We start from the raw sequence: 20560 nt of genomic DNA, 5'->3' as shown, positions 1-20560 counted from the left end.
TGTGTGTGTGTGTGTGTGTAAATTAATACATGTGTTATGGGGAGGGGGAGTATGTTGTGTCATTATGGGGGGGGGGCTGAACAGAGTGTGTCACAACAGGGTCTGAAACACAAACCTGCTCTCGGTGACCTCCACTTGTCACAAACAGATTGCACACTAAAAACAGCCATGACTTGGAAGGAGACAACCAAACCTCTGATCAGTGTTATACTGCTGATATAACCCTGCCTCTTTTTACAGCGATAGCAAAGGATTTTATGGGAATTTATGCAAATACATACAATTTAGCATGAGCTCCCAAACTCTGTGCCTGATATGCAATTTTACAGTGGCTGTAAATTAACATTTGCTCCGCATAATGAAGAATGTTTATGAATAAATTTAGCCCTTCACCAGCACAGTTCATCAAGAAGACGTATGTGTTTTGAGGCAGAGAGAGGCCTTATTGAGCACATGTTAAATGCAGACTTCAACAACACAGGCAGGTGTCCTAGTAAATACACCTCAAGATCCCTCTCAATGTTACTTACTGACAAAGAACTGGAGTATGGCTGGGAGAGTTTGTGTGTGTTTGCGTCTGTGTGTGCGTGTGTGCATGTGTGAGTGAGTGAGTAAATGAATACATTTGTTGAGGGGAGGGGAAGTATGTTATGTCATGATGGGAGCAGTACTCTGAGGGCAGCAGCAGCACTCTGAGGGCAGCATTAGAGGGCAGCACTGCCACACGTCAGTCCACTAGTTGCTCCCCTCTCCTCTTTCAGCCCACTTTAATAGCTTTGATTTCATGCATTGGATTCATTGCATGTTATTTCTTATCCTTCTTTAGATGCATCTACTACCACTGTTGAGTAAACAGGATATTGATGTAAATCCTGCTGAGCAGGTGTTAACTCTTGTCTATTTTGACTTGGTATTGGCATCTGAACAATACTATCAGCACAAGACTGCACAGTGAGACTAAAGAGCCTTTCAGTGGTGGGTTTGGCTTGCGCAGGGAGTTTAGAATGCCGGGCCTTTTGGGATAGACCTGGGGGCGGGCTCTTTCTGGATCATTGTTTGGGATTTCGGCATTCGGGTTGTGCTGAGCGGCGGCCGGCGTACAAAAGAGGGGCAGGATTAGGCCCTCTCTGCGCCCCTGGCCCCTTAGCCCCATGGGACTGAGGCTGAGTGGAAGAGGGCAGCAACGGATCAGCGGTGAAAGGAGCCTAAACCCCCAGTGATTACGCCCCTAGCTTTTAGCTTTTACTGAAATAGAGGACTGGCTGGGGACTGGAGGGAGAAGCCCTGAGCTGAGCTCAGTTTCATTACTGGGTCACAGTGATGTGATGGGTTCCTATAGAAGGTCCATTGCTTATAACCCAAAGTGTCTCTCACTCGCTGATGAAGCTTCAAAGCCCCCTACCCTAGCACCCTAGCCTAGCCCCTTAGCCTCTTAGCCTAGCCCACTAGCCTAGCTCCCTAGCCTAGCCTCCTAGCCTAGCTCCCTAGTCTAACCCCCTAGCCTCTAATGTCCACAGCAGGCACACATCAGGTTAGGGCCACTATACCTAACCTAGCTCCCTAGCCTCCTAGACTCCTAGCCTCTAATGTTCACAGCAGGCACTCTCATCAGGACAGGACCACTATACCTAGCCCGCTAGTATAGCTCTCTAGCCTAGCCTCCTAGCCTAGCTCCCTAGTCTAACCCCTTAGCCTCTAATGTCCACAGCAGGCACTCTCATCAGGACAGAACCACTATACCTAGCCCGCTAGTATAGCTCCCTAGCCTAGCCTCCTAGCCTAGCTCCCTAGTCTAACCCCTTAGCCTCTAATGTCAACAGCAGGCACTCATCAGGGCAGGGCCACTATACCTAGCCTAGCTCCCTAGCCTCCTAGCCTCTAATGTCCACAGCCTCCTAGCCTCCTAACCTAGTTCCCTAGTCTAACCCCTTAACCTCTAATGTCAACAGCAGGCACTCTCATCAGGACAGGACCACTATACCTAGCCCGCTAGTATAGATCCCTAGCCTAGCCTCCTAGCCTAGCTCCCTAGTCTAACCCCTTAGCCTCTAATGTCAACAACAGGCACTCATCAGGGCAGGGCCACTATACCTAGCCTAGCTCCCTAGCCTCCTAGCCTCTAATGTCCACAGCAGGCACTCTCATCAGGACAGAACCACTATACCTAGCCCGCTAGGACAGGACCACTATACAGGACATGAACACTATACCTAGCCCGGCTAGCTCCCTAGCCTCCTAGCCTCTAATGTCAACAGCAGGCACTCTTCAGGGCAGGGCCACTATACCTAGCCTGGTCCCACATCTGTTTGTTTTGTATAGCCAACTCATATGTTTGTTATTGCCAAATAATGATCATAGGAGTTTGCTATACAGCACAACCAGACATGATACCAGGCTACTGTTACACCTAGTTGCACAGAGAGTCCTCCCATGGATGGTTCCTCAGTCAGTCAGTACTGTTTGACATAGAAATATAGAAATGGAACAGAAACTATGGAACTGCCTATCACAGTAACCCTCCCATACGTACCTTCATCACGGACCAGCGTTATTTTTATCAGTCTCAGGATACATTCTAAATCTCCTTCCGAGACGTCATCATGGCTCTTATTCAGCACCAATATGGGCTGAGCTGTCCATGGAATAGCAGCATGGCAAAGTGAGTGTCCCAAATGGATCCCTATTCCCTTATAGTGCACTACTTTTGACCAGGCCCTATATAAGGAATAGGGTGCCATTTGGGACAGAGACACTCAGTGCAGAGTATGAAGAAGTGGAATGGAAGAGGGAAGGGAAGACGAGACAGCTGAGTTAATGGAGATTTCTCCCACTGATTGAAATGTCACTCATCGCTGCCATGGCAGCCTGTCACTATCAGTGGTATCTGACACCTGGCAACATGAAGAGAAGGGAAATAGAGAGATGATGATGACAGGGAAATGATGAAGGAACCAAATCCAGTTTGAGACCAGATTGAACCAAAGGATGAAGTGAAAATTGAAGCGGGATGTTTATCCCCTCTTGGAATGGTTCTTTTCTAGACTCCGCTGATGGAGGCTGTTCCTCAGAACCTTGTGTTGTTGTGGTCTGATAGTACACTGGTTGTAAAAGTATGTTTTTAGACAACTTTTTAGTGACCAGAAAAAATACATATTAAATAGTTAAAATCTGGTTCTCTGACGTCTCTACAACCAGAATATGATGTCATTATGATGTCCCATACCAACGTTTAACCTGCTGTTGACTAGGTTGTAGTTAGCATGCTAGTGGCTAGGCTGTAGTTAGCCTGCTAGTGGCTAGGCTGTAGTTAGCCTGCTGGTGGCTAAGCTGTCATTAGCCTGCTGGTGGCTACGCTGTCATTAGCCTGCTGGTGGCTAAGCTGTCATTAGCCTGCTGGTGGCTACGCTGTCGTTAGCCTGCTGGTGGCTAAGCTGTCGTTAGCCTGCTGGTGGCTAGGCTGTTGTTAGCATGCTGGTGGCTAGGCTGTTGTTAGCATGCTGGTGGCTAGGCTGTCGTTAGCCTGCTAATGGCTAGGCTGTAGTTAGCATGCTGGTGGCTTGGCTGTCGTTAGCCTGCTGGTGGCTAGATAGATCAGTGGAAGCTGCTGAGGGGAGAACAGCTCATAATAATGGCTGTAATGGAATAAATGGAATGATATCAAAAACATGTTTTTCATATATTTGATACCATTCCATTCACTCCATTCTACTCCATCCCAGCCATTATTATGAGCCGTCCTCCCCTCACAGCTTCCACTACTGTAGTTAGCATGCTGGTGACTAGGCTGTAGTTAACCTGCTGTCAGGAAGTGGTTTGGAGATTACACACAGGACCAGGTGATGATGAGTCAGTCTAATCACGTCACAGTAGTTTACATTGTGTTCTCTCATTACAGGTGATGATGAGTCAGTCTAATCACGTCACAGTAGTTTACATTGTGTTCTCTCATTACAGGTGATGATGAGTCAGTCTAATCACGTCACAGTGGTTTACATTGTGTTCTCTCATTACAGGTGATGATGAGTCAGTCTAATCACGTCACAGTAGTTTACATTGTGTTATCTCATTACAGGTGATGATGAGTCAGTCTAATCACGTCACAGTAGTTTACATTGTGTTCTCTCATTACAGGTGATGATGAGTCAGTCTAATCACGTCACAGTAGTTTACATTGTGTTATCTCATTACAGGTGATGATGAGTCAGTCTAATCACGTCACAGTAGTTTACATTGTGTTCTCTCATTACAGGTGATGATGAGTCAGTCTAATCACGTCACAGTGGTTTACATTGTGTTCTCTCATTACAGGTGTCAAGGTTGACATTTCCCTAAGAGCAGAAACCAAAAGATTTTCTGAAAATAAAGTACAGTAGAGCTTAATAGAACAGTTGTATAAAAGCAGTAACCATAATTAACACTACTGGACTTTTGTTGTGTAGAAGTATTGCAGAAAGCTATCCCAGATGAGCACCCCATTACTGGAAAACTTTTGGTAGCCCCGGCACATCTAAATAATATTCAGTTGTCTTTGTGTGTGTTCCCTGTTATGTAGCTGCCATGTGAGGATGTGGAGGTGTATGAGGAGACCAGTCAGTGCCTGTCCCTGCTGATGCAGCTGTATGGAGGGGACAGCCCTGATTCTCTCAGCCCCCTGAACCTCCAGAGCCTCAGCCACGCGCTGCAGCTCCAGACCCAGCCTAAACAACACAGACTACTGCTCCGCATCATCAAACGCCTGGTGAGTAGAGAACCCTCGCACCTATAGCACTAGTTACAGCTTAACATACTACTGTGTTATAATAGTAGAAGTAGTAGCAGTAGTAGTAGTAGGAGCAGCAGTAGCAGTAGTAGTAGTAGCAGCAGTAGTAGTAGTAGTAGCAGTAGTAGTAGTAGGAGGAGCAGTAGTAGTAGTAGCAGCAGTAGTAGTAGTAGTAGCAGTAGTAGTAGTAGCAGCAGTAGTAGTAGTAGTAGCAGTAGTAGTAGTAGTAGCAGCAGTAGTAGTAGTAGTAGCAGTAGTAGTAGTAGGAGGAGCAGTAGTAGTAGTAGCAGCAGTAGTAGTAGTAGTAGTAGCAGTAGTAGTAGGAGCAGCAGTAGCAGTAGTAGTAGCTGCAATAGTAGTAGCTGCAGTAGTAGTAGTAGCAGTAGTAGTAGTAGCAGCAGTAGCAGTAGTAGTAGTAGCAGTAGTAGCAACAGTAGTAGTATTAGCATCAGCAGTAGTAGCAACAGTAGTAGTAGTAGCAACAGTAGTAGTAGTAGCAGCAGCAGTAGTAGTAGCAGTCTTGTGTTACCATACTTCATAGACTTGTTCATCACTCAGAGGAAGCTTGCAAGCCGAGGCTATAGCAGCAGTAGTAGTAGTAGCAGTAGTAGCAGTAGTAGCAGTAGTAGTAGTAGTAGTAGTAGTAGTAGTAGTAGTAGTAGTAGCATCAGTAGTAGTAGTAGCAGCAGCAGTAGTAGCAGTAGCAGCAGTAGTAGCAGTAGCAGCAGTAATAGTAGCAGTCTTGTGTTACCATACTTCATAGACTTGTTCATCACTCAGAGGAAGCTTGCAAGCCGAGGCTATAGCAGCAGTAGTAGTAGTTGTAGCAGCAGTAGTAGTAGTAGTAGTCGTAGTAGCAGCAGTAGTAGTAGCAGTAACAGTAGTTGCAGCAGTAGTAGTAGTAGCAGTAGCAGTAGTAGTAGTAGTAGTAGTAGTAGTAGTAGTAGTAGCAGTAGTAGTAGTAGTAGTCGTAGTAGTAGTAGTAGTTGTAGCAGCAGTAGTAGTAGTAGTAGTCGTCGTAGCAGTAGTAGCAGCAGTAGTAGTAGTAGTAGTAGTAGTAGCAGTAGCAGTAGCAGCAGCAGCAGCAGCAGTAGCAGTAGCAGTAGCAGTAGTAGCAGTAGCAGTAGCAGTAGCAGTAGCAGTAGCAGCAGTAGCAGTAGCAGTAGTAGTAGTAGTAGTAGCAGTAGCAGTAGCAGTAGCAGTAGCAGTCGTCGTCGTCGTCGTCGTCGTCGTCGAAGAAGAAGAAGAAGAAGAAGAAGAAGAAGAAGAAGAAGAAGAAGAAGAAGAAGAAGAAGAAGAAGAAGAAGAAGAAGAAGAACAACAACAACAACTTATTGTCCCCAATGGGGAAATTCGTTTTACATCAATGAATCATCATCCATAGCCACATCCCAAAATGTTTTCTTTCCCCCTACTCTAATGATGTGGACATATGAGTTTCCCCCATCTTTTCCCACTGACTGCAGTGTATTGGTTTCATGTTGGCACCATACTGTAATCATTTACCAGCAGCAGCAACTAGGCCTGGTACAATTACAGTATAGCCGTGTAACTGACGGTTATGGATGAAGACAGTCATGAAAATAAAATAACTGTCATATCCGTTTTAAAAAAGTATTATTGTAATTTGTATTTTTGGGGTGTGTGTGGAAAGAACAGCTGTCTGAAGACAGGACGGCTGGGCATTCGTGTGGAGTCCATTTGATATAACATGGACATGTAACATAGTCACTACAACGATGAAACTTTGTTGCTCCTTGTTGAAACAAGCCAGGTGTTGTAGCAAACCCTCCCTGCAGCAACACAGGCAGTCAGGAGAGTAGGAAAGGAGAAAATGTCTTAAATACTTTATTTGGGGGGAGGGGGGGGGGGCTATTCGAACGGTTATTACGGTGACCGCGGTCATTTTGCTGACCAATAACTGTCATCCATAATTCCATGACTATCACAGCCCTAGCAACGACTCCACTCTGTTGTTTTGTTGATGAGAAAAGTAATGTGTTTCTCAGCTTCCCAGTTCCATGATGTGGTGGTCCTCCAATCAGCAGCCTTTTATAGAGCTCTGCTGTCAGAGGTGTCAGCAGCACCTCGAAAGGGAGAGGGAAAGAGAGATTAAAGGAAGAGAGAGATACTCTGTGTGTGTGTGTGTGTGTGTGTGTGTGTGTGTGTGTGTGTGTGTGTGTGTGTGTGTGTGTGTGTGTGTGTGTGTGTGTGTGTGTGTGTGTGTGTGTGTGTGTGTGTGTGTGTGTGTGTGTGTGTGTGTGTGTGTGTGTGTACACATGTTCTTCTCTACTGGATAGGTCGGGTGGCTGGGGGCCACGAACTGTACTGTTGTTCCAGTGTTTGTGGTGGGGAGTGATTCAGAGCTGGCCTGGAGGAATGGCAGGGCAGCTGACCTCAAGCCTGCCTTGTTGTGTCTCTCTCTCCCTGGGGGTGGGAAATCGGGGGTCTATCCATTCCAAAATAACTCCTGTGAAGAAAAAAGTGATACATATGGAAGTAAAACTGTGCAGGAGGCACAGTTACAGTGGTTGGGCTTCAGGAATGTCATCACTTCACTCAATGTTTTCTGCTTTAATTGATGCATTATTTGAAACAGTCTTTAACCTGTTAGTTCAGCTCAGATACCCAAACTACAATGCACTTATGTGATGTGAGCCTATGCAGTTACTTACTGTATAGGGGACCATTAATTGATATTGTGGTCTGGTTGTATGTTCAGGCTTTTTGATATGTCTCAAAAGTGTCTCCACCCTGACTGATGACTGAACGTAATGGATAACAACACCGTGAGACGTTGCTTTTTGATATCAGTATGAAAGCAATTAGTTGGGAAATGGGAGATTTTCAAAGGAGCCTCTGGGCAGGAAGAAAGAGAGTGATGTTTGATATTAGGTTTGTTGCCAAGCAACTCCCAACCTTTACATTTCAACTGAAGCTCTGCTAAGGACATTGTTAAGGTAAACCATCCAAGGGTAAATGCTCTGGAAAGAATTGCTGTACTTTATAGGGAATAGGGTGCCATTTGGGATTCACATATTGTTGACTGGTCTGTGTCTATACTATCTATGTAATGATTGTAGAGGTAAGGTAGTCAGTAGCCAGCAGAAGATCGGTAACTGGAAGAGTGGGAGTGAAGGGTCTGAGTGACAGAGGAGAAAGAGAAGATGTCATTTTGTAGCGAGTGCCCCTTCACCTCATTACTGTGTTAACCAACCTGCTCTCTCTCCTTTTCTCTTTCACTTTTACCCCCCTCCCTCCTTCTCTCTCTCACTCTATTTTTCTCTCTCATTGATGTCCTGTGGTTTCTCACCTCTCAGCCTGTTGCCTTCCACAGCAGGAATCCCTAGGGCTGTAGAGCAGACCTCTCTCTGCCTCCTCTCTGTCCTCACCCCACCATCCACTTCATGTAGCAGTAATACAACCCACCACTGGATCTTCTAACCTTACAATCTTAGAAAAAAGGGTTCCAAAAGGGTTCTTCAGCTGTCCCCATATGTAACGATACTCTAAATCCTCCTCCTCCTCAGACGAGGAGAGGAGAGAGGGATCTGAAGACCAATATGCAGCGAGGTATGATGACATGATTTATTCATTTAAACAAGACACGACATAGACAGAAAACGAACTATACTTGAATAACTACAAAACAACAAACGACGTAGACGCACCTGAACATAAGAACTTACGTATAACGAAGAACGCATGAAAACAGGAACAGACTACATAAACCGAACAAACAAAACCGAAACAGTCCCATGTGGCGTAACATCACACAGACACAGGAGACAACCACCCACAAACAAACAGTGTGAAAACACCTACCTTAATATGGCTCTCAATCAGAGGAAATGAAAACCACCTGCCTCTAATTGAGAGCCATATCAGGTCACCCTTAAACCAACATAGAAACAGAAAACATAGACTGCCCACCCAAACTCACGTCCTGACCAGCTAACACATACACAAACTAACAGAAAACAGGTCAGGAACGTGACATAACCCCCCCCTCAAGGTGCGTACTCCGAACGCACCACCAAAAGTCTAGGGGAGGGTCCGGGTGGGCATCTGACCACGGTGGTGGCTCCGGCTCCGGACGCTGTCCCAATCCCACCATAATAAATCCCCGCTTCTGTGTCTTCCTCAAGGTGGCGACCCTCGCCACCGACCTTGGACTGGGAACCCTAGACATGGGTCCCGCTGGATTTAGGGGCCGCCCCGGACTGAGGGACGGCAGCTCCGGACTGAGGGACAACACCGGGACAAGGGGCAACACCGGGACAAGGGGCAGGTCCCGGCTGATAAACTCTGGCAGATCCTGGCTGGCTGGCTCTGGCGGATCCTGGCTGGACGGCTCTGAAGGCTGGTCCTGGCTGGACGGCTCTGAAGGCTGATCCGGTCTGACGGAAGGCTCTGGCTGATCCGGTCTGGCGGAAGGCTCTGGCTGATCCGGTCTGGCGGAAGGCTCTGGCTGATCCGGTCTGGCGGAAGGCTCTGGCTGATCCGGTCTGGCGGAAGGCTCTGGCTGATCCGGTCTGGCGGAAGGCTCTGGCTGATCCGGTCTGGCGGAAGGCTCTGGCTGATCCGGTCTGGCGGAAGGCTCTGACTGATCCGGTCTGGCGGAAGGCTCTGGCTGATCCGGTCTGGCGGAAGGCTCTGGCTGATCCGGTCTGGCGGAAGGCTCTGGCGGCTCCGGTCTGGCGGAAGGCTCTGGCGGCTCCTGTCTGGCTGACGGCTCTGTAGGCTCTTGGCAGACGGGCGGCTCTGTAGGCTCTTGGCAGACGGGCGGCTTTGCAGGCTCATGGCAGACGGGCAGCTTTGCAGGCTCATGGCAGACGGGCAGTTCAGGCGCCGCTGGGCAGACGGGCAGTTCAGGCGCCGCTGGGCAGACGGGCAGTTCAGGCGCCGCTGGGCAGACGGGCAGTTCAGGCGCCGCTGGGCAGACGGGCAGTTCAGGCGCCGCTGGGCAGACGGGCACACCTGTAGGGAGGAGACGGAGAGACAGCCTGGTGCGTGGGGCTGCCACAGGACCCACCAGACTGGAGAGACCTACAGGAGGCTTGATGTTAAAAGGCACCTGAAGGACCGGGCTGTGGGGGAGCACTGGAGCTCTGGTGCGCAGCCTTGGCACCACTCCCCCAGGCTGGCATACTACTTCAGCCCGTACCCTCCAGAGTGCAGGCACAGGTTGAACCGGGCTGTGGATGAGCACTGGAGATCTAGTGCCTACTACGCGCACTTCTCCCTTAGGCTCCACTCCCACATTTGCCCGGTACGAGCGGAGCGTAGGCATAGGACGCACTGCACCCTCCCAGCGCCCCGGAGACACAGCACGCAGAGCCGGCGCAGGATACCCTGGACCGAAACTGCGTACCGGAGACCAGACGCGCTGAGCAGGCACAATACGCCCCGGCTGGATGCCCACACTCACTTGACACTTTCGGGGGGCTGCCCTATAGCGCACCAGGCTATGGGCACGCACTGGCGACACCGTGCGCTTAACCGCATAACACGGTGCCTGACCAGTGACGCGTTGCTTATAATAAGCACGAGGAGTGCGCTCAGGTCTGCTACCTGGCTTAGCCACACTCCTCTCTAGCCCCCCCCCCAAAAAATTTCTGGGGTTGCCTCTCGTACCTGTCCCGCTGCCGTGCTGCCTCCTCATATCGCCGCCGCTCAGCTTTCGCTTCCTCCAGCTCAGCTTTGGGGCGGCGATACTCCCCAGCCTGTGCCCAGGGTCCTTCTCCGTTCAACTCTTCCTCCCAAGTCCACAAGTCCTGGGATTTTTGCGGTTGCTGTCGCTGCCCTTTTCCCCGCTGCTTGGTTCTGGTAATTTGGTGGGTGATTCTGTAACGATACTCTAAATCCTCCTCCTCCTCAGACGAGGAGAGGAGAGAGGGATCTGAAGACCAATATGCAGCGAGGTATGATGACATGATTTATTCATTTAAACAAGACACGACATAGACAGAAAACGAACTATACTTGAATAACTACAAAACAACAAACGACGTAGACGCACCTGAACATAAGAACTTACGTATAACGAAGAACGCATGAAAACAGGAACAGACTACATAAACCGAACAAACAAAACTGAAACAGTCCCATGTGGCGTAACATCACACAGACACAGGAGACAACCACCCACAAACAAACAGTGTGAAAACACCTACCTTAATATGGCTCTCAATCAGAGGAAATGAAAACCACCTGCCTCTAATTGAGAGCCATATCAGGTCACCCTTAAACCAACATAGAAACAGAAAACATAGACTGCCCACCCAAACTCACGTCCTGACCAGCTAACACATACACAAACTAACAGAAAACAGGTCAGGAACGTGACACCATAGGAGAACCCTTTATGGTTCCAGGTAGGACCCTTTCCATAGAGGGTTCTACATGGAACCATAAAATATTTTTACCTGGAACCATAAAGGGTTCTACCTGGAACCAAAAAGGATCTTCAAAGGGTTCTCCTATGGGGACAGCCGAAGAACCCTTTTAGGTTGTAGAAAGCACCTTTTTTTCTAAGAGTGTAGAGAGCCATCACATTCTCTTGAGTCACTGATGTAATATAATGGCAATTTGTGGTGCTGTCTGTGGGTTATTATTTCAGTAAATAATAACCCAAAAATACAGCCGGTATGATGCATTTTACCAAAAGATAGTTTTGGGGAAGAGTTTTCCTTTAAGTGCCTGCAGTGCTGTTATGTGTTTTTTATATTCTTAGTTGGACGGTTTGTGTATTATAGATACAGGCTACATTATACAGGACATGATGTATTATAGATACAGGCTACATTATACAGGACATGATGTATTATAGATACAGGCTACATTATACAGGACATGATGTATTATAGATACAGGCTACATTGTACAGGACATGATGTATTATAGATACAGGCTACATTATACAGGACATGATGTATTATAGATACAGGCTACATTATACAGGACATGATGTATTATAGATACAGGCTACATTATACAGGACATGATGTATTATAGATACAGGCTACATTGTACAGGACATGATGTATTATAGATACAGGCTACATTATACAGGACATGATGTATTATAGATACAGGCTACATTGTACAGGACATGATGTATTATAGATACAGGCTACATTATACAGGACATGATGTATTATAGATACAGGCTACATTCTACAGGACATGATGTATTATAGATACAGGCTACATTCTACAGGACATGATGTATTATAGATACAGGCTACATTATACAGGACATGATGTATTATAGATACAGGCTACATTCTACAGGACATGATGTATTATAGATACAGGCTACATTCTACAGGACATGATGTATTATAGATACAGGCTACATTATACAGGACATGATGTATTATAGATACAGGCTACATTCTACAGGACATGATGTATTATAGATACAGGCTACATTCTACAGGACATGATGTATTATAGATACAGGCTACATTCTACAGGACATGATGTATTATAGATACAGGCTACATTCTACAGGACATGATGTATTATAGATACAGGCTACATTCTACAGGACATGATGTATTATAGATACAGGCTACATTCTACAGGACATGATGTATTATAGATACAGGCTACATTCTACAGGACATGATGTATTATAGATACAGGCTACATTGTACAGGACATATGATGTATTATAGATACAGGCTACATTCTACAGGACATGATGTATTATAGATACAGGCTACATTCTACAGGACATGATGTATTATAGATACAGGCTACATTCTACAGGACATGATGTATTATAGATACAGGCTACATTATACAGGACATGATGTATTATAGATACAGGCTACATTCTACAGGATATGATGTATTATAGATACAGGCTACATTATACAGGACATGATGTATTATAGATACAGGCTACATTCTACAGGACATGATGTATTATAGATACAGGCTACATTGTACAGGACATGATGTATTATAGATACAGGCTACATTCTACAGGACATGATGTATTATAGATACAGGCTACATTCTACAGGACATGATGTATTATAGATACAGGCTACATTCTACAGGACATGATGTATTATAGATACAGGCTACATTGTACAGGACATGATGTATTATAGATACAGGCTACATTGTACAGGACATGATGTATTATAGATACAGGCTACATTCTACAGGACATGATGTATTATAGATACAGGCTACATTCTACAGGACATGATGTATTATAGATACAGGCTACATTATACAGGACATGATGTATTATAGATACAGGCTACATTATACAGGACATGATGTATTATAGATACAGGCTACATTCTACAGGACATGATGTATTATAGATACAGGCTACATTCTACAGGACATGATGTATTATAGATACAGGCTACATTCTACAGGACATGATGTATTATAGATACAGGCTACATTATACAGGACATGATGTATTATAGATACAGGCTACATTCTACAGGACATGATGTATTATAGATACAGGCTACATTCTACAGGACATGATGTATTATAGATACAGGCTACATTGTACAGGACATGATGTATTATAGATACAGGCTACATTGTACAGGACATGATGTATTATAGATACAGGCTACATTCTACAGGACATGATGTATTATAGATACAGGCTACATTCTACAGGACATGATGTATTATAGATACAGGCTACATTCTACAGGACATGATGTATTATAGATACAGGCTACATTATACAGGACATGATGTATTATAGATACAGGCTACATTCTACAGGATATGATGTATTATAGATACAGGCTACATTATACAGGACATGATGTATTATAGATACAGGCTACATTCTACAGGACATGATGTATTATAGATACAGGCTACATTATACAGGACATGATGTATTATAGATACAGGCTACATTGTACAGGACATGATGTATTATAGATACAGGCTACATTGTACAGGACATGATGTATTATAGATACAGGCTACATTCTACAGGACATGATGTATTATAGATACAGGCTACATTGTACAGGACATGATGTATTATAGATACAGGCTACATTCTACAGGACATGATTTATTATAGATACAGGCTACATTCTACAGGACATGATGTATTATAGATACAGGCTACATTATACAGGACATGATGTATTATAGATACAGGCTACATTATACAGGACATTATGTATTATAGATACAGGCTACATTCTACAGGACATGATGTATTATAGATACAGGCTACATTGTACAGGACATGATGTATTATAGATACAGGCTACATTATACAGGACATGATGTATTATAGATACAGGCTACATTATACAGGACATGATGTATTATAGATACAGGCTACATTATACAGGACATGATGTATTATAGTTACAGGCTACATTCTACAGGACATGATGTATTATAGATACAGGCTACATTCTACAGGACATGATGTATTATAGATACAGGCTACATTCTACAGGACATGATGTATTATAGATACAGGCTACATTATACAGGACATGATGTATTATAGATACAGGCTACATTCTACAGGACATGATGTATTATAGATACAGGCTACATTATACAGGACATGATGTTTGTGTATTATAGATACAGGCTACATTGTACAGGACATGATGTATTATAGATACAGGCTACATTGTACAGGACATGATGTATTATAGATACAGGCTACATTATACAGGACATGATGTATTATAGATACAGGCTACATTATACAGGACATGATGTATTATAGTTACAGGCTACATTCTACAGGACATGATGTATTATAGATACAGGCTACATTATACAGGACATGATGTATTATAGATACAGGCTACATTCTACAGGACATGATGTATTATAGATACAGGCTACATTATACAGGACATGATGTTTGTGTATTATAGATACAGGCTACATTCTACAGGACATGATGTATTATAGATACAGGCTACATTGTACAGGACATGATGTATTATAGATACAGGCTACATTCTACAGGACATGATGTATTATAGATACAGGCTACATTATACAGGACATGATGTTTGTGTATTATAGATACAGGCTACATTGTACAGGACATGATGTATTATAGATACAGGCTACATTGTACAGGACATGATGTATTATAGATACAGGCTACATTATACAGGACATGATGTATTATAGATACAGGCTATATTATACAGGACATGATGTATTATAGATACAGGCTACATTCTACAGGACATGATGTATTATAGATACAGGCTACATTATACAGGACATGATGTATTATAGATACAGGCTACATTATACAGGACATGATGTATTATAGATACAGGCTACATTCTACAGGACATGATGTATTATAGATACAGGCTACATTCTACAGGACATGATGTATTATAGATACAGGCTACATTCTACAGGACATGATGTATTATAGATACAGGCTACATTCTACAGGACATGATGTATTATAGATACAGGCTACATTCTACAGGACATGATGTATTATAGATACAGGCTACATTCTACAGGACATGATGTATTATAGATACAGGCTACATTCTACAGGACATGATGTATTATAGATACAGGCTACATTCTACAGGACATGATGTATTATAGATACAGGCTACATTATACAGGACATGATGTATTATAGATACAGGCTACATTGTACAGGACATGATGTATTATAGATACAGGCTACATTGTACAGGACATGATGTATTATAGATACAGGCTACAGTCTACAGGACATTATGTATTATAGATACAGGCTACATTATACAGGACATGATGTATTATAGATACAGGCTACATTCTACAGGACATGATGTATTATAGATACAGGCTACATTCTACAGGACATGATGTATTATAGATACAGGCTACATTCTACAGGACATGATGTATTATAGATACAGGCTACATTCTACAGGATATGATGTATTATAGATACAGGCTACATTCTACAGGACATGATCATTGATTGCTTCATTCAGGTTTGATTCATTTTCTGACAAAGTGAGTCATCACCCTAATAGAAATACCTGCCATGCTGCGCTATACAATTTACAACACAAAACCCTCAGGCCAAGCCCGATATATATTTAAAACCTCTTATATTGCTGTATCTTCTGCCTTAAAGCTATCTCATTCTCCCTTATCCAGTCCAAGTTGCGGCAGGTTAACATGCCACCTTGTACTTTTTAATGCAGCAGTTTTATCGATTTGGTCAACTGTAGCTGTCAGTAAACTTTTCTAACATTTGAGGCAATATGAATAATGGTCCTTAAAGTATGAAGACTCATGAAAACTTTATTTCACATAGATTTACATTTCAATTTAGTCTTTCCAAATTAACATCCACTAATCTAGCCTGCTCTTTGTGATGGAAAATTGCAAAACAATATTCATATCACTATGGTGATGTGTAACAAAAGTCTCTAATCTATTATAAAATGCAAGCTATATTTCACTATGTTGTGGATAATGGATAACTCAATCCATTAGTTTAGGCAGAGACTATTTAAGGTATAATATAAAAATATTTAATACAAGCAGCTATGAGGGAGATCTGTCTGATTTACAGTCAGGGAAGAACTCACTAGGGAGATGGTCCCTCATATAGAGGAGGGCTGATAATACAATCATGTTGTTTACACAACAGTTGTTTTATAGGAGCAACAGTTCCAGAACACAATGGTCTTGTGTTCAAGTGCAGACATGACAGGAGTCTATGAAAAGCAGAACATCACAGTTCAACACAGAGAGAAAAGTTACAACAGCTCAGACCAAATTCTGCCACCACAACTATAACAGTTGTATAATACATTTCAATTCATTTCTTTACTGTGTTCTAGGTTACCCTATTACAGATAAACCTTGCACCTGGCTCTATCTGACTTTAACAAGGGGCCCGGGGCTAATTTATCATCAGACATGTTACTATACTCTACGATGCTCTCCCGCTCAATGAAAGGTTATTAACAATTTACAGGCCGTAGTCTCTGGACGCTCCTCTTGCTCCGGGAAGTCAGATCCAACCCGAGGTCTTCTCTTGCTATCTCCTTTACTCTCTCTCTACTAATGAGCTGCAGTGTATTCTTAGCATTGTGAATAAAATATCACACTTCTCCCCCTAAAATAAAGACCTTGCTACTCCACCACTGCTGCTTTGTCTTGGATGGCACGGTAGTGAGTCTGTCTGTGTAAGTAGCTGTAACAGAGGATGGCACGGTAGTGAGTCTGTCTGTGTAAGTAGCTGTAACAGAGGATGGCACGGTAGTGAGTCTGTCTGTGTAAGTAGCTGTAACAGAGGATGGCACGGTAGTGAGTCTGTCTGTGTAAGTAGCTGTAACAGAGGAGGGCACGGTAGTGAGTCTGTCTGTGTAAGGAGCTGTAACAGAGGATGGCACGGTAGTGAGTCTGTCTGTGTAAGGAGCTGTAACAGAGGATGGCACGGCAGTGAGTCTGTCTGTGTAAGTAGCTGTAACAGAGGATAGCTCGGCAGTGAGTCTGTCTGTGTAAGGAGCTGTAACAGAGGATGGCACGGTAGTGAGTCTGTCTGTGTAAGTAGCTGTAACAGAGGATGGCTCGGCAGTGAGTCTGTCTGTGTAAGTAGCTGTAACAGCGGGTGGCTCGGCAGTGAGTCTGTCTGAATCAAATCAAATCAAATTTTATTGGTCACATACACATGGTTAGCAGATGTTAATGCGAATGTAGTGAAATGCTTGTGCTTCTAATTCCGACGGTGCAGTAATATCTAACAAGTAATCTAACGATTTCACAACAACTACCTTATACACACAAGTGTAAAGGAATGAATGAGAATATGTACATAAAGATAAATGAATGAGCGATGGCCGAACGGCATAGGCAAGATGCAGTAGATGGTATAGAGTACAGTATATACATATGAGAGGAATAATGTAGGGTATGTAAACATTATATAAAGTGTGTAACGGTTGTCGTAATCCTCCGCCTCGGACGAGGAGGAGAGGCGAGAAGGATCAGACCAATACGCGGAGTGATTCGTGTCCATGATATTTTAATGAATCGAACTGAACACTTAACATACAAAAAACAACAAAACGTGACAAAACCGAAAACAGTCCCGTGTGGCACGAACACTGACACGAGATACAACCACCCACAAAACGCACGTGAAACCCCGGCTGCCTTAGTATGATTCTCAATCAGGGACAAACGATCTACAGCTGCCTCTGACTGAGAATCATACCAGGCCGAACACAAAATCCCAACATAGAAAAACACACATAGACCAACCCACCCAACTCACGCCCCTGACCAACTAAATAAATACAAGAAAAAAGGAAAACAGGTCAGGAACGTGACATAACCCCACCCTTAAGGTGCGAACTCCGGGCGCACCAGCATAAACTCTAGGGGAGGGTCTGGGTGGGCGTCTGTCCACGGTGGCGGCTCTGGCGCTGGTCGTGGTCCCCAACCCACCATAGTCAAACCCCGCTTCCGTGGTCTCCTCCCAATGGCCACCCTCCATGTCAAACCCACTCTACCAAAAGGCAGCACCGGACTGAGGGGCAGCACCAGACTGAGGGGCAGCACCAGACTGAGGGACAGCACCAGACTGAGTGACAGCACCGGACTGAGGGGCGGATCCTGGCTGGCTGGCTCTGGCGGATCCTGGCTGGCTGGCTCTGGCAGATCCTGGCTGGCTGGCTCTGGCGGATCCTGGCTGGCTGGCTCTGGCGGATCCTGGCTGGCTGGCTCTGGCGGATCCTGGCTGGCTGGCTCTGGCGGTTCCTGGCTGGACGGCTCATAACAGACCGACAGCGCTGGGAAGGCAGGCAGCTCAAACAGCGCTGAGCAGGCAGGCAGTTCAGGCGCCGCTGGGCAGACGGCAGACTCTGGCCGGCTGAGACGCACTGTAGACCTGGTGCGTGGTATAGGCACTGGCTGCGCTGGAGAGGAGGAAAGCTCTGACAGCGCTGGACAGGTGGGAGCAGCTGGAGAGAGAACCCGGAGAGACAGCCTGGTGCGGGGGGCTGCCACCGGTGGACTGGTACTTGGAGGTGGCACCGGGTATACCGGACCGTGAAGGAGGACACGTGCTCTTGAGCACCGAGCCTGCCCAACCTTACCAGGTTGAATGGTGCCCGTAGCCCTGCCAGTGCGGCGAGGTGGAATAGCCCGCACTGGGCTATGCTGGCGAACCGGGGACACCATTCGTAAGGCTGGTGCCATGTATGCCGGCCCGAGGAGACGCACTGGAGGTCAGATGCGTTGGGCCGGCTTCATGACATCCGGCTCGATGCCCAACTTAGCCCTACCAGTGCGGCGAGGTGGAATAGCCCGCACTGGGCTAAGCACGCGTACTGGGGACACCGTGCGCTTTACCGCATAACACGGTGTCTGACCAGTACGACGCCCTCTCACTCCACGGTAAGCACGGGGAGTTGGCTCAGGTATCCTACCCGGCTTTGCCACACTCCTCGTGTGTCCTCCCCCAAGAAATTTTTGGGTCTGACTCTCGGGCTCCCAACCGCGTTGCCGCGCTGCCTCCTCATACCAGCGCCTCTCTGCCTTCGCTGCTTCCAGCTCCGCCTTGGGACGGCGATATTCCCCTGGCTGAGCCCAGGGTCCTTTGCCGTTCAGGATCTCTTCCCAAGTCCAGGAGTCCTGTGTTTTTTCCCACTGCGTTCGCTGCCCGTTTGCACTCCGCTTGATCCTAGATTGGTGGGTGGTTCTGTAACGGTCGTCGTAATCCTCCTCCTCGGACGAGGAGGAGAGGCGAGAAGGATCAGACCAATACGCGGAGTGATTCGTGTCCATGATATTTTAATGAATCGAACTGAACACTTAACATACAAAAAACAACAAAACGTGACAAAACCGAAAACAGTCCCGTGTGGCACGAACACTGACACGAGATACAACCACCCACAAAACACACGTGAAACCCCGTGTAACGGCTTTCCTCCTCCTCTTCATCCGAAGAGGAGGAGCAGGGATTGAACCAAAATGCAACGTTGGAATATGACATACTGATTTATTGAAAAAGACGAAAAAACACGAAAAAACTTTAAACTACAAAACAACAAACGACGTAGACGCACCTGAACATAAGAACTTACATATAACGAAGAACGCATGAAACAGGAACAGACTACATAAACCGAACAAACAAACAAACAAACCGAAAACAGTCCCATGTGGCGCAACCTACACAGACACAGGAGACAACCACCCACAAACAAACAGTGTGAAAACACCTACCTTAATATGGCTCTCAATCAGAGGAAATGAAAACCACCTGCCTCTAATTGAGAGCCATATCAGGTCACCCTTAACAAACATAGAAACACACAACATAGACTACCCACCCAAACTCACGCCCTGACCGTCAAACACATACAAAATAACAGAAAACCGGTCAGGAACGTGACACCCCGGCTGCCTTAGTATGATTCTCAATCAGGGACAAACGATCTACAGCTGCCTCTGACTGAGAATCATACCAGGCCGAACACAAAACCCCAGCATAGAAAAACACACATAGACCACCCCACCCAACTCACGCCCCTGACCAACTAAATGAATACAAGAAAAAAGGAAAACAGGTCAGGAACGTGACAAAGTGGCATTGTTCAAAGTGACTAGTGATACATTTATTACTAGAGGTCGACCGATTATGATTTTTCAACGCCGATACCGATTATTGGAGGATCCAAAAAAAAGCCGGTACCGATTAATCTGCCGATTTAAAAAAATATATACATATTTGTAATAATGACAATTACAACAATACTGAAT

At 45.2% G+C, this 20560-nt stretch overlaps 1 protein-coding gene across 1 annotated transcript in view; it reads left to right on the top strand.

Annotated features, from left to right (window-relative positions):
• The window catches only part of ulk4 (unc-51 like kinase 4), a 133942-nt gene extending 129106 nt beyond the window's left edge, over nt 1-4836 (top strand). Inside the window, exon 35 of the mRNA XM_055911151.1 lies at nt 4553-4836. Coding sequence (XP_055767126.1) covers nt 4553-4765 — 213 coding nt within the window. The 3' untranslated portion in view covers nt 4766-4836. The remainder of the gene's footprint in view (nt 1-4552) is intronic.
• The last annotated feature ends 15724 nt before the right edge of the window (nt 4837-20560 follow it).

This window comes from Salvelinus fontinalis, unplaced genomic scaffold (assembly GCF_029448725.1).
Source record: "Salvelinus fontinalis isolate EN_2023a unplaced genomic scaffold, ASM2944872v1 scaffold_0052, whole genome shotgun sequence".
NCBI lineage: Eukaryota > Metazoa > Chordata > Actinopteri > Salmoniformes > Salmonidae > Salvelinus > Salvelinus fontinalis.
Note: the sequence above shows the minus strand (reverse complement) of the source record. Positions and strands in the feature narration are given on the sequence as shown.